The 26854-nt window shown below is 53.5% G+C and overlaps 1 protein-coding gene across 2 annotated transcripts; it reads right to left on the bottom strand.

The window, feature by feature from the left end:
* Positions 1 to 1137: 1137 nt before the first annotated feature.
* LOC138737200 (zinc transporter ZIP9-like) lies at positions 1138 to 25454 on the bottom strand. Of its 2 annotated transcripts, XM_069887854.1 has the most exons (9): positions 25303 to 25454; positions 18059 to 18164; positions 16348 to 16524; positions 14336 to 14407; positions 13940 to 14002; positions 11950 to 12018; positions 10646 to 10731; positions 5671 to 5805; positions 1138 to 4265 (listed from the first exon to the last, which is right to left on the bottom strand). In XM_069887854.1, exons 1-9 carry the CDS (start codon positions 25396 to 25398, stop codon positions 4032 to 4034), a joined length of 1038 nt encoding a protein of 345 aa, XP_069743955.1. In that variant the 5' UTR covers positions 25399 to 25454; the 3' UTR covers positions 1138 to 4031. The 2 variants fall into 2 exon arrangements, with proteins under 2 accessions (XP_069743955.1, XP_069743956.1); XM_069887855.1 differs by lacking the exon at positions 16348 to 16524.
* Between the last annotated feature and the right edge of the window lie 1400 nt (positions 25455 to 26854).

The following is a 26854-nucleotide window of genomic DNA, read 5'->3' as shown; positions in this document are numbered from 1 at the left end:
TGCACTTTGCTGAGGGTCTCTCTTTGACGAAAAATACCATCGCGGTCGTTAAAAAGGCACGACGACAGCTCCATGTCCTGAGGATCCTGCAGGAGAAACTGCTGGCATCCTTCTATCGAGAGTGCGTTGGCCCACTGCATTCCGACATAGTTTGCCAGCTGCTCAGCCACAGACGAGAAGGGTCTTCAGAGGGTCATCAGTACGGCCCCAAATGATCGGCTGTGCCCTGCCCTCATTGGAGGCTTTATGCAGTTCTCACTGCCTTGGTAGAGCAGCCAACATCCTGAAGGACCCTGACCACCCTGGTCATCATCTGTTCGACCTGCTGCCCGTTGGTAGACGTTTTAGGTCCACTAAATCACATACAGACTTAAAAACAGTTCTTACCCCAGACGTGAACTGAACACCGTCAAACATTGAATTTCATACTGTTTTATTGTGTTGTGTCTTTATATTTCATTTGTTTGATGTACGTGTGAACTGTTGGACTTGTGCAAAGACAATAAAGGTTATATTATCTTATCCCCATGACTGTGGCCAGGCACAACTCAAGTGCCATCTACAAGTTTGCCGATGACACCACAGCTGTCAGCAGAATCACAGACATCAACGAGGAAGTGTACAGGAGGGAGATAGATCAGCTCGTTGAGTGGTGTAATGACAACAGTAAAATTAAGGAACTAATTGTGGCTTCAGGAAGAGAGGCCAGGAGAACACGACCCAGCCCTCACCGAGGGGTCAAGAATTTCAAATTCCTGGGTGTCAACATACTGGAACCTCCGTGTCGATGCAATCACAAAGGCTTGCCAGCGGCTATATTTCGCCAGGACTTTGAGGGGATCTGGTACATCACCAAAGACTCTTACAAGTTTCTGCAGGTGAACAGTGGAGAGCATTAGAGAGTTGTAAACTTGGCCAGCAACAGCACAGGCACCAGACTTCACTCCATTAAGGGCATCTCCATGAGGTGGTGCCTTAAAAAAGCAGCCTCTATCCTCAAAGACCCTGACCACCCTGGCCAGGCCCATCGGGGAAGAGGTACAGGAGCCTGAAGGAGAGCAATTAACGGCACAAGGACAGCTTCTTCCCCGGTGCCATCAGATTCCTGAACGGACAACGAAGCGGAGATCAGCTCACTGTTTTTAATCTTCCTTTGTTTATTTATTTAAATAGGGTGTTTACAGAAATGTAATTTATACCAAGTTTTACACCTGTAATGCGATTCATGCAACACCTTGCCAACTCCAGAGATCAGGACCGGGGTTGGAATCCCATGTTGTTGGTAGAGTTGGTACGCTCTCCCCGTGTCTTCGCAAGTTTTCCCCAGGGGTTCCTGTTTCCTCCCACCATACGAAACGTACCAGCTTAATTGGCTGTAATTGGGCTGGAAAGGGCCTGATACCGTGCAGTAGGGCAAAAAATTTAAAAAATAATGCCGCAAAATAACAAATTTTGCTCATGACAATAAATTCTGATTTGGTTCTCTCAAAGCAAAGTCTTCCAAATGAATCGTTTTCTTTTTATAACCCATGATTAAACAGGTCAGGCCACTTATCCTCTATAAAAAAATAAAACAATATGCTTTCTAACCATAGACTTTAAACTGAAGTTCATATACCATAGGCTCAATCTTCATTAGAGTGTGAATAAAAATGTGTCGAGGCTTGTACCAGCTGTTGATCGGATCGGGATATTAAAATATTCGGTGTTCTTGCATAAAGCAGTACCCTGTAGAAATAGTGTCTTAAAAGGAGAAGCAGGAAGAGTGGCCAGATGACTGCACCTCTCACGCACACACATTTGATCACGATCGTTTCACCTAACCATATATCTGGGATGAAACCATCAGTTCGTGCAGCGCCTGAGGTGTGGACAGTGCCAGATGCTGGTAAATTCTTCTAACGTAGGATAGCTGCTGCGGCAGACCAGCTGGACCAGATGCCCAAGGCATCACCCGTGCAACTGTCTGTTCCTTTTCCTCGGCATCAAAACCCCTCTCTCAATCAATAACACCCCACTCATGGACTCTGCCCTGTCTCCCTGCCCCTTCACTCACTCTCTTCTTTCTCAATATCCCCATGAATGAACTCTCAGTGCCTCTACCTCGGAGACCTGATCGCTCATTGCATTGCAAGAACATGATAAATGTTATGCAAACATCCAGTGGAGAGGAGTAAGGCTGAGGGAGAGCACATGAGAGACGGGGAGAGTGTGAGAGATGGAGGAGAGGGTGAGAGATGGAGGAGAGTGAGAGATGGAGGAGAGGGTGAGGGATGGAGGAGAGGGTGAGAGATGAGAGTGTGAGAGATGGAGGAGAGTGTGAGAGATGGAAGAGAGTGAGAGAGATGGAGGAGAGTGAGAGAGATGGGAGAGTGTGAGAGATGTAGGAGAGTGTGAGAGATGGAGGAGATGGTGAGAGATGGAGGAGAGTGCGAGAGATGGAGGAGAGTGTGAGAGATGGAGGAGAGAGAGATGGAGGAGAGTGAGAAATGGAGGAGAGTGAGAGAGATGGAGGAGAGTGAGAGAGATGGAGGAGGGTGAGAGATGGAGGAGAGGGTGAGAGATGGTGGAGAGGGTGAGAGATGGTGGAGAGGGTGAGAGATGGAGGAGAGGGTGAGAGATGGAGGAGAAAGTGAGAGATGGAGGAGAGAGTGAGAGATGGAGGAGAGTGTGAGATGGAGGTGAGTGTTTGAGATGAGGAGAATATGAGAGATGGGGAGAGTGTGAGATGGAGGTGAGTGTTTGAGATGAGGAGAATGTGAGAGATGGGGAGAGTGTGAGAGATGGGGAGAGTGAGAGATGGAGAGTGTGAGAGATAGAGGTGAGAGTGAAAGATGGAGGAGTGTGAGAGATGGAGGAAAGAGTGAGAGATGGAGGAGATGGTGAGAGATGGAGGAGATGGTGAGAGATGGAGGAGATGGTGAGAGATGGAGGAGAGGGTGAAAGATGGAGGAGTGTGAGAGATGGAGGAGTGTGAGAGATGGAGGAAAGAGTGAGAGATGGAGGAGATGGTGAGAGATGGAGGAGATGGTGAGAGATGGAGGAGAGGGTGAGAGATGGAGGAGAGAGTGAGAGATGGAGGAGAGAGTGAGAGATGGAGGAGAGTGTGAGATGGAGGTGAGTGTTTGAGATGAGGAGAATATGAGAGATGGGGAGAGTGTGAGATGGAGGTGAGTGTTTGAGATGAGGAGAATGTGAGAGATGGGGAGAGTGTGAGAGATGCGGAGAGTGAGAGATGGAGGAGAGTGTGAGAGATGGAGGAGAGAGTGAGAGATGGAGATGGAGGAGAGAGTGAGAGATGGAGGAGAGAGTGAGAGATGGAGGAGAGTGTGAGATGGAGGTGAGTGTTTGAGATGAGGAGAATGTGAGAGATGGGGAGAGTGTGAGAGATGGGGAGTGTGAGAGATAGAGGTGAGAGTGAAAGATGGGGAGAGGGTGAGAAATGGAGGAGAGAGTGAGAGATGGGGAGAGTGTGAGGGAGGAGAGTGTGAGAGTGTGGATGTGGGAAAGAAGAAATCCTCATGCACTGGGCGATGACTTAGTGACTGGTACAAGGCAAATCCCTTTCTGCCCTCTCTAAGGACCCATCGCCCCTGGACACACTCCCTCCTCTCACTGGGGAGAGTGTGAACATGTACACCAACAGGTTTAAAGACATTTCTTCACCGCAGACATCAGGCTCCTGAATGAACCCCATGATGTGCTGCCCTTGCTAACCTTTTCATTGTAACCCCACACACCGTAAATTCTGCTCTTTACACAACTGTACGAATGTTAGAGATGTCCTGTTAGTATGTCCGCAGGAGAACCCACTCACTGCAGTAGGTAAGATGTGACAAGTAAACGAACATAACCCCATGATGGAACGGTTCTCCCGCCGGTTCCCCGGCACATCCTTCACCAAGGTGCGGATCTTTCAGCAGCATCCGGCTCCAAAACTGGAACAGGGACTGTCCCAGGGCTGGTCCTCAGGTCGCCCCCTGCCCTGCTCCTGCCAGTGATGCAGCTGAAGCAGGGGGAGTGGGTCCCGGTCAGGCCTCGTGGAATGCCAGTGAGAGAAACACAGGAATGGTGCAGCCCACGATTAGAGTCAGGCTCTTCAGGAAGCCCAGGCCTTTAGGGCCCTGGCCGCCGGTGGCCTGGTGGAGATGCAGGTTGCTGACCTCAGGGAGGACGTGCACAGACGCCACGTAGAGGAAGGTGCCTGCCGAGAAGAGTAGGCCAATGCCAGTGGCCTTGGTCTGCTGCAGCGACTCCAGACTGCTCTGCCAAGAACAGAAGAGAAACATCTTCAAAATCACAGCACTGGTAAGCCAGAATTTATCCTGACCTCGGACACTGTCTGTGTGGAGTTTGCACATTCTCCCTGTGCTTTGGTTTCCTCCCAACCCAAGGACGTGCAGGTTGGCACGTTAATAGCCAATGGTACATTGACTGAACAATTATACTGACTAAAAAGGCCTTGTATGAATGTTCACCAGTGAAGCTGTCCCACCAACAGACCCTGTGCAGCAGGTCACAGGGATTCGTCCTTGAGCTGGCAGGAGACGGGGCCGGCGGGTGAGGGGGACAGAGGCCAGTCAGGGTAGCACTAGTCACAGGGAATCCTGTGGACCAGTTAGAGAACTTGTTGACCAGGACATATAGGAAGATCCTAGGTTATGTAAAAGGGATATGGTGGCTGCCCACCGTGGGGGAGCGTGGGGGACCAGAGGTGGTCTTTGAGATGAAGCTGAGGTAAATGTTTTGGATGAGGTACCGGTTTATCCTGCGAGGTTTTGGGACAAACCCCAGGTTCAAGGTGGGTTGACATATGGTACTGGGTGTGGTACTGGGTGGGGGGGGCTGTGATACTGGGTGGTGGATGTGGTACTGGGTTGGGGATGTGGTACTGGATGGGGGTGTGGCACTGGGTGGGGAAGGTTGAGAGGGGGTCTTGTTTTTGTTTCAACATGCAGCATGGTAGCAGGCCATTTGGCCCACAAGACCGTGCTGCCCAATTTTCACTTCATTAACCTACTAGCCCCAGGATGTTTTGGAGGGTAGGAGGAAATGGAGCCCCTTCAGACACGAGGTGAACATACAAACCCCTTACAGACAGCGCGGGATCCGAACCCCGGTTCGGATCGCTGGCGCTGTAACACCAACTGTGCTCCTGTAGTTTAGAGTGGGTGGGGTGACCCAGTTGAGTGAGGGGGGTATTTGGGACAGGACTGTTGTGGGGCAGTTGGGACACACTTTTGGCCCAGTTTAGTTGAGGGGGGGTTGGGATTGGACGGGTTTAGTGAGGGTGGATGGGCCACACTTGCGGCCCAGTTTATTAGGGGGGGGAGTTTCAGATGGGACCCCCTTGGGGCCCAGTTTAGTGGGAGGGGGTTTGGGATTGGACTGGTTTAGTGGGGGCAGATGGGACACATTTGGGGCCCAGTTTAGTGGGGTGGGGGGGGTTTCGGATGGGACCCCCTTGGGGCCCAGTTTAATGAGGGGGTTTGGGATGGGACCAGTTTAATAGGTTAGATCGGACCCCCATGGGGCCCATTTTAGTTGGGGGGGGAGATGGGACACACTTGGGGACCAGTTTAGTGAGGGGTGGGGTTTAGGATGGGGCCAGTTTAGTGGAGGCGGATGGGACCCCCTCAGGGCCCGGTCAGTGCTAAGAGCACCCCTTACCTTGCGCACGATGAAGAAGGTCATGATCGCCAACAGTGGGGCGGCCAGAGAGAAGGCCAGTAAATGTCTATAAATGTGCCTCTTCTCCAGCCCAGCATGCAGCAGGTACGAGACCAAACCAAATGACGCCGGGGCCTGCAATCATCAACACAGCAGGTTGCATGGGTGGGGGCTTCCTCTGAGGATGCACAGGGTATCCAGGGACGTCGGGGAGCACATGTGTGGTTGGGCAGCAGAGGGAGCGAGGATCTCAGCTTGGACCTGGCTATGGAACCAGCGCTTCTTCCCTGTCCTGCTCCTGGACCCCTCATTGCCTGTACCCTTGATGCCTTGGTGTTTCCCTCCTAATTGAGCTGATCCAGATTCTCCGATTACTGTTCCCTAATATTGTTACTGTGTACCCTCCTCTCCCACTTCCCTCATGCAGACAAACATGCAGATCGGCTGTTCAACATTCCGGCCTGGGTCCAGTGAGGGAAGGGGTGCAATGTGGCTGTTCCCGAGTCTTTAGATCCCTGTGCCAACCATATACGAGGTGGGGTGTGGACCCAGCATCTTTCAGCTGCTCCCGTTGGGGAAGAGATGCAGGAGGATCAGAGCCAGCACCACCAGGCTGAGGAACAGCTTCTTCCCATGGGCAGCAAGAATGCTGAACGACCAAAGGAACTGCTCACACTAACCGTCCAAGGCTCTCATATTCATGAAACAATATTTATTTGTGTAGATGAATGCGTGTCCTGTATATGTATTGTTTGTCTGTATGTGAGTTATGTCTGGTTGTGAGTCTACGTGTTTTGCACTGAGGACCGGAGAATGCTGTTTTGTCGGGTTGTACTTGTACAATCATATGACAATAAACTTGAACACCCAACTCCCATCTTTGCTAGCACCAGATCTGCCACTCTGTGTCGACACTAGGTGTGGTCCACTACCCATCTGAACACAAAGACCCGGCAGTTCCGATTCTTCCTGTAGCACCCTGGACAATGCGACTTCTCTTCCTGGACCAAAGGAACTTGACCTCAGAGGTTTATAAATCTCAACCCTAAGGTATTGTAGGTGGTGAAGACGGTTGCTAAAGTTTCCAGCAGCATCTTGATTGGTTGGGCAGGTGAGCAGATGGGATTTAATACAGAGAAATGTGAGATGTTGTATTTTGGAAGTCTAACATGGGTAGGACCTAGACAGTGAATGGTACGGATCTGGGCAGTGTTGGAGAGCAGAGAGTGCTGGGAGTACAAGTACCTCATACCTTAAAAGTGGTGACAATTAACACATTTTATTAATGTAATAGGTAAATCTTTCCACCGATTCAAATCATATTTAATTTTAGACAATAGAGGCAGGTAATTCAATTCATATAAATGATTATAATTACCATCTATCTTAACACCTAAATAGTTAATCTGATCTGACCATTTAAATTTCATAATATACCTACACAAAGAATAATCCATTTCAGCTAAAGGCATAATCTCACTCTTTTTCCAGTTAATTTTATATCCTGATATTTAACTAGACCGCTCCAATCTGTCATGCAGATTCCTCAAAGGTTATGTTAAATATATCAAAACAAGATCTGCAAACAAATTTATTTTAAATTCACCAGATTTCATATTAATAGCTTTAATGTCATTATCTTGTCTAATCATCTGAGCCAAAGGTTCAATAACCAATGCAAATAGAGCTGATAACAAAGGGCAGCCTTGTCCAGTCGATCTAGTGAATGTAAAAGGTGAAGTTACCTGTCCGTTTGTCACAACTCTAGCAGTAGGACTTCTATATAAAGCCTTAATCCAACCCCAATAAAAAAAACGTCCAAAATTAAATTTCTCCAAAACATTAAATTTAAAAAATCCATTCTACTCTATCAAAGGCCTTCTCTGCATTGAGAGAAATAACCATTGATTGGTCAGACTGCTCCCAAGAAGCATTAATTAAAGAAATCAACTTTACAATATTATCTGCTGAATGTCGATTTTTAATAAAACCCACTTGATCGACATGAATTAATAGGACACGTTAATTGTATTAAAATGAATATCTTTCCATGAATTTAATATCTTTTTCGGTCTGTTCTTTGTAAGATTCCTCAAAAAATTTTTAAAGACTTAAATGCTTTGGTGAGGAAGTTTTTATGGAAAGATAGAATGGTAAGGGTATCATTACAGAAATTAACTTGTAAATATGAATTAGAAGGCTTGCAACTCCCTAATTTTCAAAATTATTATGAATCAGCACAGTTGAAATTTATTAACAGGATGTTTGAGGTGGATAAACCTTTGATTTGGGATAATATTGAATTATCTCAAATTGAGGAGAACTGTTTATTTATAGATGGAATTCTCAGTTATTAAGTAATTGTAATTTGCTTGTGTTGAAACACTTTATGGAGTAAAAAAAAAATGGAATTATAGGTACTCAAGTAAAATTTCAGGTAAAACCTCTGTCTCAAAATAAGCTTTTTCCTTTTACTCTTAAAAATCAACTTTTGAAGTTGTGGGATCAAAAGGGCATTTAATTGGTTGAAGGTTGTTATGAAGCAGGATATTTTATTTCCTTCCAAAGAATGAAAGGGAAATATGATATATTTTTGAACTCTTTTTTTTCTTATCATCAGATTAAAGCTTTATTGTTGGATAATTTTGGGCATATATTAGTTACCTAGACTCACTGACAAAAGGCAAAGGAGGAAAAACCCAACACCCAACCCCAACCAACCAATTTTCCCCTGCAACCGCTGCAACCGTGTCTGCCTGTCCCGCATCGGACTTGTCAGCCACAAACGAGCCTGCAGCTGACGTGGACTTTTTACCCCCTCCATAAATCTTCGTCCGCGAAGCCAAGCCAAAGAAAGAGACGATCCACATTTGAAATTTTACTTACTGATGGTGGCAAGAAAGGATTTATATCTGAGATGTATGCTTTATTGCAGAATAAAATGCTTAAGCCGGATGTTTATAAATCTAGATCAAAGTGGGAAAAAGATTTGTCCATATCTATTTCTCAGGATGGTTGGATGACAATATGACTAAAATTGTAAATGTATGGTACAGACTGGTTCATGATAATTTTCTTCATCAATTTCAATTACATTTGACTCCGGAGAAATTAAGGAAATATGTTTATTCAGATTTATGTTTTTGATGTCATAAGGAAGTCGGCTCCTTCTTTCATTCTATTTGGCTATGTGAGACAGTGAAACCTTTTTAGAATAGATTTAAGGAACTTTTTAGAAGCTATTTTTTAATTGAAAATTCCACTTGATCCTTAAGTTTTTTTTTAGTTGGGTTATATTAAGAGATTGAGTTTGGAGTTAAAATTAAATAAATTTCTAATTGCTTTTTTTGAGATGGGTTTTACTGTGGCTGGGAAATGTTTGGCAATTACATGGAAAAATGAGACTAACTTGAGTATTCGGAGATGGCATTTGGAGATGAGATCTTGCATTCCGTTGGAAAAGATAACATATAATTTACGTAATAATTATTCTTTTTTTTGTTAAAACCTGCAGCCCATATTTGAAATTTATGGGGTTGAATTATTAAGTTCCTTTCCACACATTAGTGGTGTTGCTCCAAACTATGGCAACTGATTGATGAGTTTTATGTTACGTGATCTCCTCTTTTTTTTCATTCCTTTATCTTTTTTGGGGGTAGTTTAGAGGGGGGTGGGGGGTATTACTTTTTTTAAGATGTATTTTTTCATTGTATGGTTTATGGTTTTTCATTGTATGGTTTAATGAATTTTATGGTTCATTGTATGGAGGCTGTGTGACCTGCTGAGTTTCCCCATTACGTTTATGTACTGCACTCGACCTCAGCATCTACAGAGTTTCCTGCTGCACTCAACTCGAGCAGGCCCAGGCTTTATTCCTTGGAGTGTAGGAAGATGAGGGGTGATCTCATAGAGGTGTGCAAAACCAGGAGAGGAGTAGATCAGGTGAATGCAGAGAATCATGTGCGCAGAGTAGGGGAATCGGTAACCAGAGGACACAGGCTTAAGGTGGGGGAGGGGCGGGTAAATTTTTTTCTTACACAGAGGATGGTGGGTGTGTGGAATGGGCTGCTAGAGTGGGTGGATGAGGCAGGGATTACCACACACAAAGTTGAACAGGATGTGTTTCAAGAGAGGTGGGTTAAGCACAGGCAGGTGAGACTGGTGTGGGTGGGACATTTTGGTTCATGTGGGCAAGTTGGGCTGAAGGCTGGACAACTCGGAGGGGCATCGATATGGTGAAAAACCACAGCTTTCCCCCAGGGTGGGGTGGTCCAGAATTCAAGGCCAGGGATTTAAGGTGAGAGAACGAAGGAGCAGGTTTTGGATACAGAGGGTGTGGAACGAGCTGGCACAGGAAGTGGTGGAGGTGGGAACGATCTCCGCATTCGGTCAGGCAGATGGACAGGTTTACAGGTATGCGGGCTGAGCACAGCGTATGGGACCAGGTCAGGAGTGGACATGGAGGGCCAAAGAGCCCGTCTCCGTGCTGTGACATCCCGGAGCCAACACAATGCATCACCGACGCTGGGGGCATGAGCGGCCAGAGACTTGGAACCACATGGAGGAAATGAGATGCTGGGGTGGTGGGGTGGAAGCTGTGACCAGGTCCCAGGAGGGTGAGACGTTGGCCAAGGCACCAAGAACATGGAGAGAACATCCCACCCATGGCCACCTGGCACTATTCCCTCGAAGCTGTGCGTGCACGCATTGTGAAACCAACACACAAAGGAAATTAACATGTGCACAAAAGGATAGCGACCTAAAATACTGTAGTTATATATAATGTTATAATATGTGACCGTAGAATCATACTTGATTTATATTAAAACGTACCAATACAGTTTTATTCGCCATGAGAGATTGGCTGTGCCAAAATGATCTTGGAACTATTTTGTTTACATTTACACAAGCACAGACTTTGGTCAGAGGGAAAGAATTTGACTCTCCCCTCCCCCCCACACCCCCGCCTGCTCACCTTGTGAAGGATAACGGCAAAAAACACAATGACCTGGAGGGAGACCTGGGAAGACCCAGCGGCAGTTCCGAGCGCTACACCATCCACTGCAAGAGTGAGGGACACGGGTTAGTCAGCAGGACACGGCCCAAGGAAGACCATCTCCCACCCTGATGAAGGGCTGAAGCCTGAAACATTGGCTTATGTATCTTTACCTTTGCTACATAAAGGACACTGTTTGACCTACTAAGTTTCTCCAGCTTTGTGTTTTTACTTCAACCACAGCATCTACAGACTTTTGTGCTTCATCAAAAGGATTCTCAGAGGTTCTCACATGGCAGCCGTGGTACAGAGTAGGGGAATCAATCTGACCCTGTCGCTGCACATCCCAGGCAGAACAGTGATGTCAGGAGACACGTTATACACTCCCGTCAGATGCTGGGACGTGGTGTGCAATACACGCACCACCAGATTCAAGGACAACTTCTTCTCTGCTGTTATCAGACTCTTGAATGGACCCCTCCACATACAAACCCTTGCACCCTTGCTCTCCCGTTGCACCACCTGCTGGACCCAAGTGTGCATAGTGTCATGTACTCCAGTGTGGGTGACTGGCCTGAATGGCGTGGAAAACAGAGCTTTACACTATATCTGTGCACATGACAATAAATACATAGAATGGATGGAAGGAGGGAGTGAGGGAAGAATGGAGGGAGGGAGGGAGGGACGGGGAGGGGAGAGACAGAATGGGGAAGGGTTGGGACAAGGGACAGAGGGAGGGGGGTGGGACAGAGGGAGGGGGAGGGATGGGGAGGGCGAAGGGGAAATAGAGGGAGGGGAGGGGTAGAGAGATGGGGAGGGATTAAACGAGAGATCGAGGGTGGGGAAGGGTAGAGGGGGGAGGGAAGTGATGGGGAGGAGGGATCAAGGGAGGGATGGAGGGGGGGGGGGACTCACCACTGTGACCCTGACCGTATCACCTCTCTTGCTGCCCTTCCTCACCCCAGGCTATGGACCACCTATCACTCCCTCCACCAAATCATTTTTGGCCTTCCCCATAGGGCTGCACAGCAAGATCCCACACAGACTCTCCCCTCCACCCCGTGACTGATAAAGCTGTGATCACATAGATTTCCCCCCACTTCCCACAACACACCGCTGGTAGGAATGTTTCTTGGTCGGTGTTCAATACACCATCTCCTCTCCTTCCCCTCCCATCCTCCACCTCTACCCTCCCATCCCCCACTACTCGACTCTCTCACCCTTCCCCCACCCTCCCATACCCCATCCCCAGAGTGCCGGATGCACCCCTCCCCGTTCTGTACCTGCTGCGTGAATAACCAGCCCCAGCGTAGCAGTCAGACTCGACCCTGTCCCTGATCCTCTCCCCCGCTCTGTGGTGGGAACACAAACCACGCCAGGGAGTGGTCAGCACATCACAAGGCAACTTAGTCACAACATTAAAATGCAAAATTATGTGGGCGACAGAGTAAATGTAGATCGGCTTGTTCTACTGAGGATGGGTGAGGTACAAACCAGAGGATGGGTTGAGGGTGAAGGGGAAATGTTTTGGGGGAACCTCCTTACACTGAGAGTGGTGGGAGCATGGAACAAACTGCTGAAGTGGTGAATGTGGGCTCAATTTTAACCTTTAAGAAGAATTTGGACAGGTACATAGATGGGAGAGGAATGGAGGGCTATGGACTGGGTGAGGTCAGTGGGACAGCAAAAAAATGGTTCGGCACAGACTAGAAGGGCCGAATTATGTGCTGTGTCAGGATTGTGTCTGCACTGTCCGACCCTGGGAGAACGCAGTATCAGGGTGCGCAGTCCGACCCTGGGAGGGCGCAGGATCAGGGTCCGCACTGTCCAACCCTGAGAGAATGCAGGATCAGGACCCATGCTGTCCGACCCTGAGAGAACGCAGGATCAGGGTCCGCACTGTCCAACCCTGGGTAAGCACAGGATCAGGGTCCGTGCTGTCTGACCCTGGGAGAGCACAGGATCGGGGTCCGCATTGTTCAACCCTGGGAGGGCACAGGATCAGGGTCCATGCTGCCTGACCCTGGGAGGGCAGGATCAGGGTCCACACTATCCAACCTCAGGAAATACGCCCCCATTCCTTCCCCATCACTGGAATGCCCACCCCAACAGCAGTGCGGGCAGGACCCTGGACCTCAAGGACTGAAGGGGTTGAAGGCAGCTCTCCACCACCCCCTCAAGGGAAGTGAGGGTCAGGAGCCTGCTCTACCCACTCCTCTTGGATGAATAAAGAATACAAAAGGAATTTGTGGAGCCAGAAACATGGAGGAGAGAGCAAAGAGATCATCTGCATCTGGAACAGTCTTGTCTGGGAGCGTCCCTGCTCAGAGACAGGGAAGGGGGAGCACAGATCTTCGAGGAAACTGCGCAGACCACTTGAGGTGTCCCCTGTTGCTAGGAGGACGAGCTGAGGATGGCACTAGGTCAAAGAAACTTGGATTCAGTGGCTAGGTCACCTGGAACGGTTTACCACTGGATCGCCACTGTCGCGCAACTGGATCACCACTATAGCACTGCAAAATTGCCACTGGATCTCCACTGTAGCATCGTGAAATTGGCACTGGAACAACACTGCCGCATCACTGGATCACCACAGCCATGTCAACACTGGATCGCTCCTGCAGCCCCACAAAATCAACACTGGATCACCACTGCAGTGCCACTGGGCCACCACGAAATTAACACAACAGCACCACTGGATCACCACGAAATTGACACTGGATCACCGCTGGAGTACATTAGCACCACTGGATCACTACTGCAGCACTACTGGCTCGTCATAAAACTAAGATATAGGAGCAGAAGTGGGCCAAATCCCATTCCATGAGTTGATCCATTTTCCCACTCAGCTCCACTCTCCTTCCTTCTCCCCATAACTCTTGATACCCTGACTATTCAGACACCCATCAATATCTGCCTTAAAAACACCCAATGACCTGGCCTCCACAGCCGCCCGTGGTAGCAAATTCCAGAGGTTCGCCACTCTCTGGCTAAAGCAGTTCCTCCACACCTCTGTTTTAAAAGGGCACCCTTCAAACCTGAGGTTGTCCCTTCTTGTCCTCGACTCCCCTACTATGGGAAACAACCTTATCACATCTGCTCTGTCCAGGTCTTTCCTCATTCAAAATGTTTCTACGAGCCCCCCCCCCCCCCCCCCCAGGAGTAAAGTCCAAGAGCTGACAACGTTCCTCGTATGACGTAACCTGCTCCGACCGGTTGATGGTTACTCCACCCCAGCTAGCCTCTAAATCAGAACCCTGGGAGGAAGCTCACCTGGTTCAGGAGGGAGCTCATCGAACAGAGGAAGGAGCTCAAGGTCATCTGCCCTCGGAAATTCTGTTCAGGAGAAGCAAGTTCAGCAGGTCACACCACAACAGAGTAGCGAGGAGGGAGAGAAGGGAGGAAGCAGTTCAGAGGAGGGAGGAGGAGGAGGAGAGGAGTGGTGAGAGGAGAGGAGGGATGAGAGGACATTATGAATCTCTCCAGTGCAGGGGAGCGTGGGACGGGGGGGGAGGTTTGAGACGGGGGAGATGGGGCGGGGGGAAGGGGCGGGTGGGGCAAGGGGCGGGTGAAGCAAAGGCAGATGGGGCAGGGTGATGGGGCAGGGTGGGGTCTGTGGACCCACCTTGGGCTGGGTTAGGTGACCGTGAGCTCCCTGTGCCGATGTACCTGTGCCATTGCCTGCTGGGTGTGGTGGCTGCCGGGCACCGAGGTTCCTCTGGCCTGGACCTCCTGCCTTATCTGTGGAAATAAGGATTTGAGTCATTACTCTGGCCTCTGCAGGGTCCTGGGTTGGTCTCACTGCAACCCACAACGCAGGCCCAAGACATGGAGAGATGGGGGAGACAGCGGAGGGGGAGGAGAGGGGGTGTAGGGGGTAGAGGGAAATATAGAGGGGAGAGATATTTATAGAAGGGTTAGCAAAGAGTGGCGGAGTATATTGAGGGGACAGAGGGTGAGGGAGAGACAGAGAAGGTAGAAAGGGGGATATGGAGTGGGTAGACGGGAGGGGGAATGTAGAGGGAGTGGAGGCCAGGAAATAGGAGGGGGAAGAGGGAGTTAGGGGGAGGGAGTGGAAAGGTTGGGAATGTGGGAAGATGGGACAGGAGGGGTGAGGGAGAGCAAGAAGGGAGAAGAGGGGGAAAGGAGGGAAAGAAGGATAGAGAGAGAGGGGGAGGGGGTGAGTAGGAAAGGGGGAAAGAGGGGAGAGGGGAAGGAAGGGAGAGGGGAGAGGAAGGGGAGGGGTAAGGAGAGGAAGGGAGCAGAGAGGGGAGGGGAAGGAGAGGGAGGGACTGGGGTGGGGGAGGGGGAAGGAGAGGGAGGGAGCGGGGTGGGGGGAGGGGGAAGGAGAGGGAGAGAGAGCAGGGAGGGGGTAGGGAAGGAGAGGGAGGAAGGGGTAGGAGAACAGGAGTTCACCCTCTTCCTGTCCCCATCTCCCCTCATACCTCTCCTCAGCCTCACTGACATTTCCCTGTGTAGCATTCGGGGGAGCTTGAGCAGTCTGTTTATTTTAATTAAAAGGGGAATTATACAGCATTAGGAAGTTAAAAAGTACTTGGTGTTTTGGGGTCCATCATCCTCAGATTCTCCACCTCCACCCCCCACACCATTTGAAAGCTCTGCCATGGCTTTTAACCAGCGGTTAGACTGTCCCTGCCACCTGGAGAAGAATAAAGGTGGGGGGGGGGGGGTGGTGGTGTCACTACTGGCCTTCTTAATGGATCAATGCAGTTATAACATGTAAACGACACTATAAACTCAGAATATTTCAGGTAATTCAGCTCACCTGAGGAGGAGCATAGATGAAGAACTTAATAGTTTGATCAACAAACCATCTAATGGATAATAAACCTACCCCTCCTGACCACAGAGCAGAGGAATCTCACCACAGCTCAGCAGCTGTAGAAAGAGAATCCTTTCCATCTCCACTGGACGCCATTCCATCAAATACATTTCATCACCAGTCCTGATGAAAAGTCGTTGATCTGAAATGCCAGGGATTGCAGATGGTGGATGGTTTTTACAAGCAGACTCTACAAATTGGAATTTATGGTTGTTGATGGACCTTCTATAATTCACAAAAGACTGAGTAGTGAAACAATCAGGCTTTTAATAGCTAAAGACCAGAACACTATCAAACAATCATCCACCTCCTGGACCAATCAGAGCAGAAGGAAAAGTGTGGCCTGCAAGGGGCTATGGGTAGGATCGGTCTCAGGAGGCAAGACCAGTCGATAGCAGCCAATCACGGTGCAACAGAGGTTTACTGCAGTTGTAAAACTGAAAACGCTGGGCAGATGAAAACGCTGATCAGTGGCCAGGGCGACCCGTCCAGTACGGACACGACAACTGAAGGAGGCAACGGGAAACCACTTCAGTATTTCTTCCCTCGTATAATCATGGCCTCAATATCGACGATGGTCTCAGCTCAAAGATGGAGCCTTCGCTGATGGAGAAACATGATCACCCATACCAAACAGCAAGGCATCTGAATGATGGGTGTGGGGGAGGGCAGCATTGGACAGGCATTTGTGTGTAAGGCTATCAGAAGGTTATGGGTGTGGGGGAGAGGGTGGGGAGGACTGGAAGGTTGTGGGTTTCCACGGGTCGGCACAACATCATGGGCCTGCACTGTGCTGTAATGGCCCAGACGGTCGGACGATGCTGGAGGCCGGACCTACCTCCCTGCCAGGCGATATAGTTGGTGACCTGGTCAACAATGAACATCAACAGGAACCCAGTGACCAGGGAGACCCCAACTAGGAAGTGTGGGGTCACTCTGGCCTGTGTCCCCTCCATCTCCACTGTCCGCTGCGGCTCCAGGGCATCGTGGCTCTCCGACATGTTTTCCCGCTCAGCTGCACGGTCAGATGGAGATCATCTCATCAGCTTTCCACAGAAACGGTACTAAAATTCTAGAACTTCTGGCTGGATAGCTTAGTCCTGGCCTGCCAGGGTCCAGGCTCACCCCCGCCATGGTCCAAGGTCCCTCCCACCAGGATTCATTGCATTTACTGTAAGGGTCCCTCCTGCCAGGGTCCAGGATCTCTCCCACCAGGAACCCTCCTGCCACGGTCCAGGATCTCTCCCGCCAGGGTCCCGCCCTCCAGGATTCCTCCCGCCAATGTCCAGGGTCCTTCCCAGCATGGTCCAGGGTCTCTCCCGCCAGGGTACAGTGCACTTCCCGCCAGGGTCCCACCCAGCAGGATCCCTCCCACCAGTGCCCAGGGTCCTTCCCTCCATAGTTCAGGGTCCCTCCCACCAGGGTCCAGGGTCTCTTCCACCAGGGACCCTCCCGCCACGGTCCAGGGACCTTCCTGCCATGGTCCAGTGTCCCTCCCGCCAGGGTTCAGTGCACTGCCTGCCAGGGTCCCTCCCACCAGGGTCCAGGATTTCTCCCACCAGGGACCCTCCTGCCACAGTCCAGGGTCTCTCACACAAGGGTCACTCATGCCAGGGTCTAGGGTCTCTTCCGCCAGGGTCTCTCCCGCCAGGGTCCAGGGTCCCTCCTTCCAGGGTCCAAGGTCCCTCTCGCCAGGGTCTCTCCCACCAGGGTCCAGCATACTCCCGCCAAGGACCAAGGTCCCGAGAGTTGTCATCCCAACAACCACCCCCAATCAAATCGACGCACAATAGCTGCCACCCTCTCCTCCCCTCCACTCCATTTGAAACCCCACTCACCACACTCCCTCAATCCACCCACCACCCCCCTTGATACCCCTCACCACCTCCCCTCGATCCCCCCACCCCCTCAATTCCTCATCACCCTCGACTTCCCCCTCACCACCTCCCTCAGTCTGCCCAACACTTCCCCTCGATGCCCCTCACCACCCCCCTTGATCCCACTCTCCACCCCATTGATCCCCCCACCACCCCCTCAATCTCTCTCACAACCCTTCTTGATACCACCACCATCCACACAGTACCCCTTACTACCTCCCTGATTCCCCCTACATCCCCTCGATTCCCCCACCCCCTTTGATCCCCCCACAACTCCGCCTCAAACTCCCTTACCACCCCCCTCGATCCCTTACACCACTCCATCGATCTCCCTCATCACCACCTCGATATCCACAACACCTCCTCGATCCCCCACCACACCCCTTCGGTCTCCCTCTCCACTCCTCTCGATCGCCCCACCACAACCCCTTGATCGGCCCCTCAATCTTCTTCTCCACCCCCTCGAACTGCCTCTCCAACCCCTTCCATTTCCCTCACCACCCCCTCGAATCCCCTCCTACCCCCTCGATCCCCCTTTCCAATCCCCTCAATCTCCCTCACCTCTGCCCTCAATCTCCCTCTCCAACCCCCTCAATCCCCATCACAACCCCTCGATCTCCCTCACCTCCCTCCCCACGATCCACCCCACTGCCTCCCCTCAATCCCACCTACCTGCAAGATGTCCCACCAACAGCTCCATGCCCTCGGGGATGATGATAGCCAGGGCCGTCCCACATAGCAATCCTGCACCCAGCACTGAGACAAACCTCAGCTTCTCCTGCAGGGGAAGGGAGGGGGGGTAGGGGAGTGGGTGAGGGAGAGGGGGATTGGATAGGGGGAGGGGGTTGGATGGGGGGGAAGGGGAGAGGGAGTGGGAAGTAAGGGGGAGTGGGGATAGGGAGGGGAGAAGGGGAGGTTAAGAGGGAGTGGGGAAGAAGGGGGAGGGGATGAAGAGGAAGGGGAGAGGGGGTTGGATAGGGATGGGAGAATGGAAAGGGGAGAGGGAGGTAGGTGAGAGAGAAGGAGAAGGTGTGAAGGAACTGAACCCAGAGACATTCCCATCATCCCTCTCCTCACCCACATTCCCCACCCCCTCCCTCATGTCCACCCCACTGACCCCTCTCGTGGGCCTCCGCCATGACCTGCATGGCTCTTGGGATATTGGGTGTAAAGGGGTGCTGCCCTGGAAGCAGAGCTACTCTGGAAGGGACAGGCTCCAAAGGGTGAACTGCACTGGAGAGCACAGGATCTGGAGGGCGGGATGCACTGGAGGGTATGCAGCATTGTTCCACGAATTGCCGCGGGGGCGCCACACCGAAGGCCAGGCATCCCGTCCCATCAGCAGGCGAGTTCTGACACTTCCTGGTCAACTTGGTGAAACCTTGCAGGCACCAGAAACCCGAGATAAACACCTATCCTGGCCAAGATACCCAGCCGGTCAGGCAGCATCTGTGGAGAGAGGAAAGTGGCCGCGTCCACTCATTTCTTCCAACCGTAGGAGCGGGTGATGAAGTGATGGAGCTGGTGAGGGTGGGGAAGGGTGGAAGGAGCTGGGGGAGGCAGGCCTTACCCTTCACCCAGCACCCTGTCACCCTTCACCCTGCAAAGGTTTAGCCCTCTCCCTCGCCAGTTACTGAAGGAACAGCGTCGCAGCCAAGACTTGGGCCTTGTCCACACACCCACACAAAGCAGCCTTTTGTGTTACACACAGGTCAAACAGACAGTTTCTCACAGTGTGGGCCAAAGCAGCTAACAGGGTAGGGCTACAGGTAGCAGGGGAACGTGGGGAACCATCAAATTCACACACACACACGCCCCTCACACACACATACGCACACATTCCCTCTTACACACTCATACACACATACGCATACATGCACACACACACTCACTTCACATACACACATGCGCCCATCTCTTACACTAAAACACACATCACACCCTCATACATGTGCATGCCACATCCTTGGCAGGTTTTGCACAACATACCACAGTGAAGTCTGTTGGACATGAATGACTGTGAGTTCTATCCAAATCCATCAAACATGACAGTTTCTGACACAGGAATAGACCCTTCAGCCCATTGTGTCTCTGTTGATCATGTACACTGATCTCCTCCCTGATGCTTCCCTTTACACACACTCAGGACAGCCTGCCTGTGGGACTTGGGGGGCCCAACCAGTCATAGGGAGATCAAATTCCTCACAGACAGCAGCTGAGTTGAGGATCGAACCAAGATCTCTGGCTCTCCTGCACTCGCCGTGGGATTGTTTGGTGTTGGCTGCAGTGAAGCCTGGCTCCGAGCCTCAGTCCAGAGATAACCTGGACAGACACTACTGTCCAGACCCTGTTCAAACATCAGAACATGACCCAGTCCTCATCGAGGGCTCAGTAGTGGAGAGGGTCAAGAACTTCAAATTCATGGGTGTCCACATCTCCGAGGATCTGTCCTGGAGCCTCCATGTTGATACAATCATGAAGAAGGCTCGCCAATGGCTATACTCTGTGAGGTGTTTGAGGAGATTCAGTTTGTCACTGAAGACTCTCAGAAACTTCTACAGATGTACTGTGGAGAGCATTCTGGCTGGTTGCATCACTGCCTGGTATGGAGATGCCAACTCTCAGGACAAGAAAATACTCCAGAGGGTTGTTAACGGCCTGCAACATCATGGGCAATCAAAGGACCCACACAGGCTGTGGGCTGCTGGAGACCTGTGATCAAAGGGCCCACACAGGATGTGGGCTGCTGGAGACCTGTGGTCGCTGGACCCACACTGGCTTTGAGCTGCTGGAGACCAGTGGTCAAAGGGCCCACACTGGCTGTTGGCGACCTGTGGTCAAAGGACCCACACAGGCTGTGGGCTGCTGCAGACCTGTGGTCGTTGAACCCACACAGGCTGGCCTGCTGGCTCATGGGAACCAGTTTTTGAAACCAGGATTCAAGAGGTGCCGAGGGTCAAGAAGGGCTCCCGAAGGGCTTCTGATGCTGAAGGCCTCCTGATTGTTACAGAGGTTAGGACCTGGAGCTCAGATTGCCGATGGTTTGAACTGAACGGGAGTTTGTGGCTGCAGAGGCTGCGGGAGCCATGGAGGTGAATCCATGGACACTCAGTGTCTCTGAAGGGACTCTCTTTGACTTCCCTTCCTCCCATGGTTTGGGGCGGGCAATGCTTATAGCAACTCCTTATTTGCTTGATGGAGAGTGGGGCTGAGTGGGAAGATGGATCAGCTCATGATAGATTGATGGAGCGGACTTGATGGGCCAAACAGCCTACTTCTTCCTATATCTTATGGCGTTATGACCGACCAAGGTTGACGTATATCATGTACACGATGTTTTTACTGCATTACTTGATAATAAAAGGAACCATTCAACCCCCAGAATCACAGACATGCCCATTTCCAGGATGGGTCAGCAGGCCATCTCTCAGATCTGGGCCGCGCTGAGGGGATCCTCCTGCACCTTTGTGGAGGTGGCTCTTCCTCATCCAGTCGAGCTGGCAACTGACATGGGTCTGTGCCCCATCACACGACCTGTTCTCCTGAAGTACAGGTTCAGCCACGAGCAGGAGGTGCACACCGAAGCCCCCCACCCCTTCCACCTCTCTCTACTCCACAACACCCCATCAGGACCCTGACATTCCGTCTTTCCCTGGTTTGACTTACCTCACACTTGTCAGTTCAACCAGATCCTACCACCAGACACATTCTTCCCCCCTCCCCCTCTCCACTTTCCACAGACCACTCCCTCCATGACTCCCTTGTTCTCTCATCCCTCCCCCCTCCAACCTAATTGCACCCCCCCCCCACAGGAAGTGCCACATTCGCACCCACACCTCCTCCCTCACCACCATTCAGGGCCCTAAACAGTCCTTCCAAGTGGAGTAACCCTTCACTTGTGAATCTTGGGGGGGAGGGGGGGGGAGGGATTTTCTGCTGCATCTGGGCTCCTGTTGTGGTCTCCTATATGTTAGAGAGACTGGCCGCAAACTGGGAGATTGCTTAGCTGAGCACCTTCACTCGGTCAGCAGCAACAGTGAGGACCTCCAGTGGCCGACCATTTTAATTCCACACTCCACACCAACATGACCAGCCATGCTTTATGCACAGCCACTCTGAGGCCAACTGCAAATTGAGGTAACAATTCCACCTGGGGTTCCCCAACCAGAGGGTATTAACATTGACCTCCAACCTGGAGTCTCTCCCTTTCCCTATCCTCACTCCTTCCCTCTTCAATCAGAAAGATACCTGCTCCCTGTCCCTCCTCAGCATCCTTCTCTCCTACGTACCCACTGTAACCACCTGTGACCTGTCAGCCTGTGCTTCTCACAAGCCCCTTCCTGTTTTTCCAGACGAAGAGCCCAGGCCCAAAACGATGGCAACTCTACTTCGTCTGGATGCAGCGGGAACTGCTGAGCTTCTCCAGCACGGCTGTGCCTGGCAGAAACTCAGCATCTGCAGATTGTCAAAACTCACACTTGTCCATTACGCAAGCAAGGATGTCACCCTACTCACCCTTCGTGCCCAGCCAACACTCCACAGTCCACTGTCCCCATCCCAGCACAAGAAACATAAAAGGGCAAGAGAAACTCAGCAGATCTCTCAACATCCAGGGCAGTAAAACGTTTCAGGCCTGAGCCCTTCGTCAGGAGGGTCACAAATCAGGCAGAACACTGAATAAAAAGGGGAGGGAGGCAGGAGCAGAGAAGAAGAGGGAGGAGGCAGCGAAGAAGAGGAAGGAGGCAGCCCACAATTTCGGTGACAGACCCGTCCCCACCAGCGCTGTACCCCAGGGTTATTCAGTGACAGACCCATCCCCACCGGCGCTGTACCCCAGGGTTATTCAGTGACAGACCCGTCCCCACCAGCGCTGTACCCCAGGGTTATTCAGTGACAGACCCGTCCCCACCAGCGCTGTACCCCAGGGTTATACAGTGACGGACCCGACCCCACCAGCGCTGTACCCCAGGGTTATTCAGTGACAGACCCATCCCCACCGGCGCTGTACCCCAGGGTTATTCAGTGACAGACCCATCCCCACCGGCGCTGTACCCCAGGGTTATTCAGTGACAGACCCGTCCCCACCAGCGCTGTACCCCAGGGTTATTCAGTGACAGACCCGTCCCCACCAGCGCTGTACCCCAGGGTTATACAGTGACGGACCCGACCCCACCAGCGCTGTACCCCAGGGTTATTCAGTGACAGACCCATCCCCACCGGCGCTGTACCCCAGGGTTATTCAGTGACAGACCCGTCCCCACCAGCGCTGTACCCCAGGGTTATTCAGTGACAGACCCGTCCCCACCAGCGCTGTACCCCAGGGTTATACAGTGACGGACCCGACCCCACCAGCGCTGTACCCCAGGGTTATTCAGTGACAGACCCATCCCCACCGGCGCTGTACCCCAGGGTTATTCAGTGACAGACCCGTCCCCACCAGCGCTGTACCCCAGGGTTATACAGTGACGGACCCGACCCCACCAGCGCTGTACCCCAGGGTTATTCAGTGACAGACCCATCCCCACCGGCGCTGTACCCCAGGGTTATTCAGTGACAGACCCGTCCCCACCGGCGCTGTACCCCAGGGTTATTCAGTGACAGACCCGTCCCCACCAGCGCTGTACCCCAGGGTTATTCAGTGACAGACCCGTCCCCACCAGCGCTGTACCCCAGGGTTATACAGTGACGGACCCGACCCCACCAGCGCTGTACCCCAGGGTTATTCAGTGACAGACCCATCCCCACCGGCGCTGTACCCCAGGGTTATTCAGTGACGGACCCGACCCCACCGGCGCTGTACCCCAGGGTTATTCAGTGACGGACCCGTCCCCACCAGCGCTGTACCCCAGGGTTATTCAGTGACAGACCCGTCCCCACCAGCGCTGTACCCCAGGGTTATTCAGTGACGGACCCGACCCCACCAGCGCTGTACCCCAGGGTTATTCAGTGACGGACCCGTCCCCACCAGCGCTGTACCCCAGGGTTATTCAGTGACAGACCCGTCCCCACCAGCGCTGTACCCCAGGGTTATACAGTGACGGACCCGTCCCCACCAGCGCTGTACCCCAGGGTTATTCAGTGACGGACCCGACCCCACCAGCGCTGTACCCCAGGGTTATTCAGTGACGGACCCGACCCCACCAGCGCTGTACCCCAGGGTTATTCAGTGACGGACCCGTCCCCACCAGCGCTGTACCCCAGGGTTATTCAGTGACAGACCCGTCCCCACCAGCGCTGTACCCCAGGGTTATTCAGTGACAGACCCGTCCCCACCAGCGTTGTACCCCAGGGTTATTCAGTGACAGACCCGTCCCCACCAGCGCTGTACCCCAGGGTTATACAGTGACGGACCCGTCCCCACCAGCGCTGTACCCCAGGGTTATTCAGTGACAGACCCGACCCCACCAGCGCTGTACCCCAGGGTTATTCAGTGACAGACCCGTCCCCACCAGCACTGTACCCCAGGGTTATTCAGTGACAGACCCGTCCCCACCAGCGTTGTACCCCAGGGTTATTCAGTGACAGACCCGTCCCCACCAGCGCTGTACCCCAGGGTTATACAGTGACGGACCCGTCCCCACCAGCGCTGTACCCCAGGGTTATTCAGTGACGGACCCGTCCCCACCAGCGCTGTACCCCAGGGTTATTCAGTGACAGACCCGACCCCACCAGCGCTGTACCCCAGGGTTATTCAGTGACAGACCCGACCCCACCAGCGCTGTACCCCAGGGTTATTCAGTGACAGACCCGTCCCCACCAGCACTGTACCCCAGGGTTATTCAGTGACAGACCCGTCCCCACCAGCGTTGTACCCCAGGGTTATTCAGTGACAGACCCGACCCCACCAGCACTGTACCCCAGGGTTATTCAGTGACGGACCCGACCCCACCAGCACTGTACCCCAGGGTTATTCAGTGACGGACCCGACCCCACCAGCACTGTACCCCAGGGTTATTCAGTGACAGACCCGTCCCAACCAGCGCTGTACCCCAGGGTTATACAGTGACGGACCCGTCCCCACCAGCACTGTACCCCAGGGTTATTCAGTGACAGACCCGACCCCACCAGCACTGTACCCCAGGGTTATTCAGTGACGGACCCGACCCCACCAGCGCTGTACCCCAGGGTTATTCAGTGACGGACCCGTCCCCACCAGCGCTGTACCCCAGGGTTATTCAGTGACGGACCCGTCCCCACCAGCACTGTACCCCAGGGTTATTCAGTGACAGACCCGTCCCCACCAGCGCTGTACCCCAGGGTTATTCAGTGACAGACCCGACCCCACCAGCGCTGTACCCCAGGGTTATTCAGTGACAGACCCGACCCCACCAGCGCTGTACCCCAGGGTTATTCAGTGACAGACCCGTCCCCACCAGCACTGTACCCCAGGGTTATTCAGTGACAGACCCGTCCCCACCAGCGTTGTACCCCAGGGTTATTCAGTGACAGACCCGACCCCACCAGCACTGTACCCCAGGGTTATTCAGTGACGGACCCGACCCCACCAGCACTGTACCCCAGGGTTATTCAGTGACAGACCCGTCCCAACCAGCGCTGTACCCCAGGGTTATTTAGTGACAGACCCGACCCCACCAGCGCTGTACCCCAGGGTTATACAGTGACGGACCCGACCCCACCAGCGCTGTACCCCAGGGTTATTTAGTGACAGACCCGACCCCACCAGCGCTGTACCCCAGGGTTATTCAGTGACGGACCCGACCCCACCAGCGATCGTGGTCGGGGCATTGGGGGGAGGAGACAAGGGGTGAGACAGGGACAGGAGCGGGTGGGCGGGGTGAGCTGGATGGGGTGGGGGTGGGGGTGGGGATACGGGGGTGGAGGGGACGTGAGAGGGACCGTTGACGGGAGGCGGGAGCGGGAAGCAGCGTCTTGCGGACGCCCGAGCCCAGACCCACCTCGGGCAGCCGGATGAGCAAGGGGATGAGTCCCAGAAGCACGGAGCCCCCGAACATGGCCACGCACAGCAGGATGATACTCAGCGCCCCGTCCATGACCGTCCCGGCTCCAACTTCCCAACTTCTCCCGGTCCCTGGGCTCGGCCCCCCAGCGGCGGGATGTGGAACTACATGGAGAGGCGCCCCAGCGGCGGGGTGGGGAACTGCAGGGAGAGGCGCCCCAGCGGCGGGGTGGGGAACTGCAGGGAGAGGCGCCCCAGCGGCGGGGTGGGGAACTGCAGGGAGAGGCCCCCCAGCGACGGGATGTGGAACTACATGGAGAGGCGCCCCAGCGGCGGGGTGGGGAACTGCAGGGAGAGGCGCCCCAGCGGCGGGGTGGGGAACTGCAGGGAGAGGCGCCCCAGCGGCGGGGTGGGGAACTGCAGGGAGAGGCGCCCCAGCGGCGGGGTGGGGAACTGCAGGGAGAGGCGCCCCAGCGGCGGGGTGGGGAACTGCAGGGAGAGGCGCCCCAGCGGCGGGGTGGGGAACTGCAGGGAGAGGCGCCCCAGCGGCGGGGTGGGGAACTACAGGGAGAGGCGCCCCAGCGGTGGGGTGGGGAACTGCAGGGAGAGGCGCCCCAGCGGCGGGGTGGGGAACTGCAGGGAGAGGCGCCCCAGCGGCGGGGTGGGGGACTGCAGGGAGAGGCGCCCCAGCGGCGGGGTGGGGAACTGGAGGGAGAGGCGCCCCAGCGGCGGGGTGGGGAACTACAGGGAGAGGCGCCCCAGCGGTGGGGTGGGGAACTACAGGGAGAGGCGCCCCAGCGGTGGGGTGGGGAACTGCAGGGAGAGGCGCCCCAGCGGCGGGGTGGGGAACTGCAGGGAGAGGCGCCCCAGCGGCGGGGTGGGGGACTGCAGGGAGAGGCGCCCCAGCGGCGGGGTGGGGAACTACAGGGAGAGGCGCCCCAGCGGCGGGGTGGGGAACTGCAGGGAGAGGCGCCCCAGTGGCGGGGTGGGGAACTGGAGGGAGAGGCGCCCCAGCGGCGGGGTGTGGAACTACAGGGAGAGGCGCCCCAGCGGCGGGGTGGGGAACTGCAGGGAGAGGCGCCCCAGCGGCGGGGTGGGGAACTGCAGGGAGAGGCGCCCCAGCGGCGGGGTGGGGAACTGCAGGGAGAGGCGCCCTAGCGGTGGGGTGGGGAACTGCATGGAGAGGCCATCAATTCCCTCTCCCCTCCATCTACTCCATCACTCACTTTCCTCTTCTCCATCACCCACCCCTCCCCTCCATTGACCCCATCACATACACCCTCCCCTCCATCCACTCCATCACCCACCCCTCCCCTTCATCGACTCCAGCACACACCTCACTCCCCTCCATCAACATCACACCCCTCCCCTCCATTGACCCCATCACCTACCCCTCCCCTCCATCAACCCCATCACCCACCCCTCCCCTCCATCGACCCCATCACATACCCCCTCCCCTCCATCCACTCCATCACCCACCCCTCCCCTCCATCCACTCCATCACCCACCCCTCCCCTCCATCAACTCCATCACCCACCCCTCCCCTCCAT

Source organism: Narcine bancroftii, chromosome 6 (assembly GCF_036971445.1).
Source record: "Narcine bancroftii isolate sNarBan1 chromosome 6, sNarBan1.hap1, whole genome shotgun sequence".
NCBI classification, from domain to species: domain Eukaryota; kingdom Metazoa; phylum Chordata; class Chondrichthyes; order Torpediniformes; family Narcinidae; genus Narcine; species Narcine bancroftii.
This window is presented reverse-complemented; position numbering and strand designations above follow the sequence as displayed.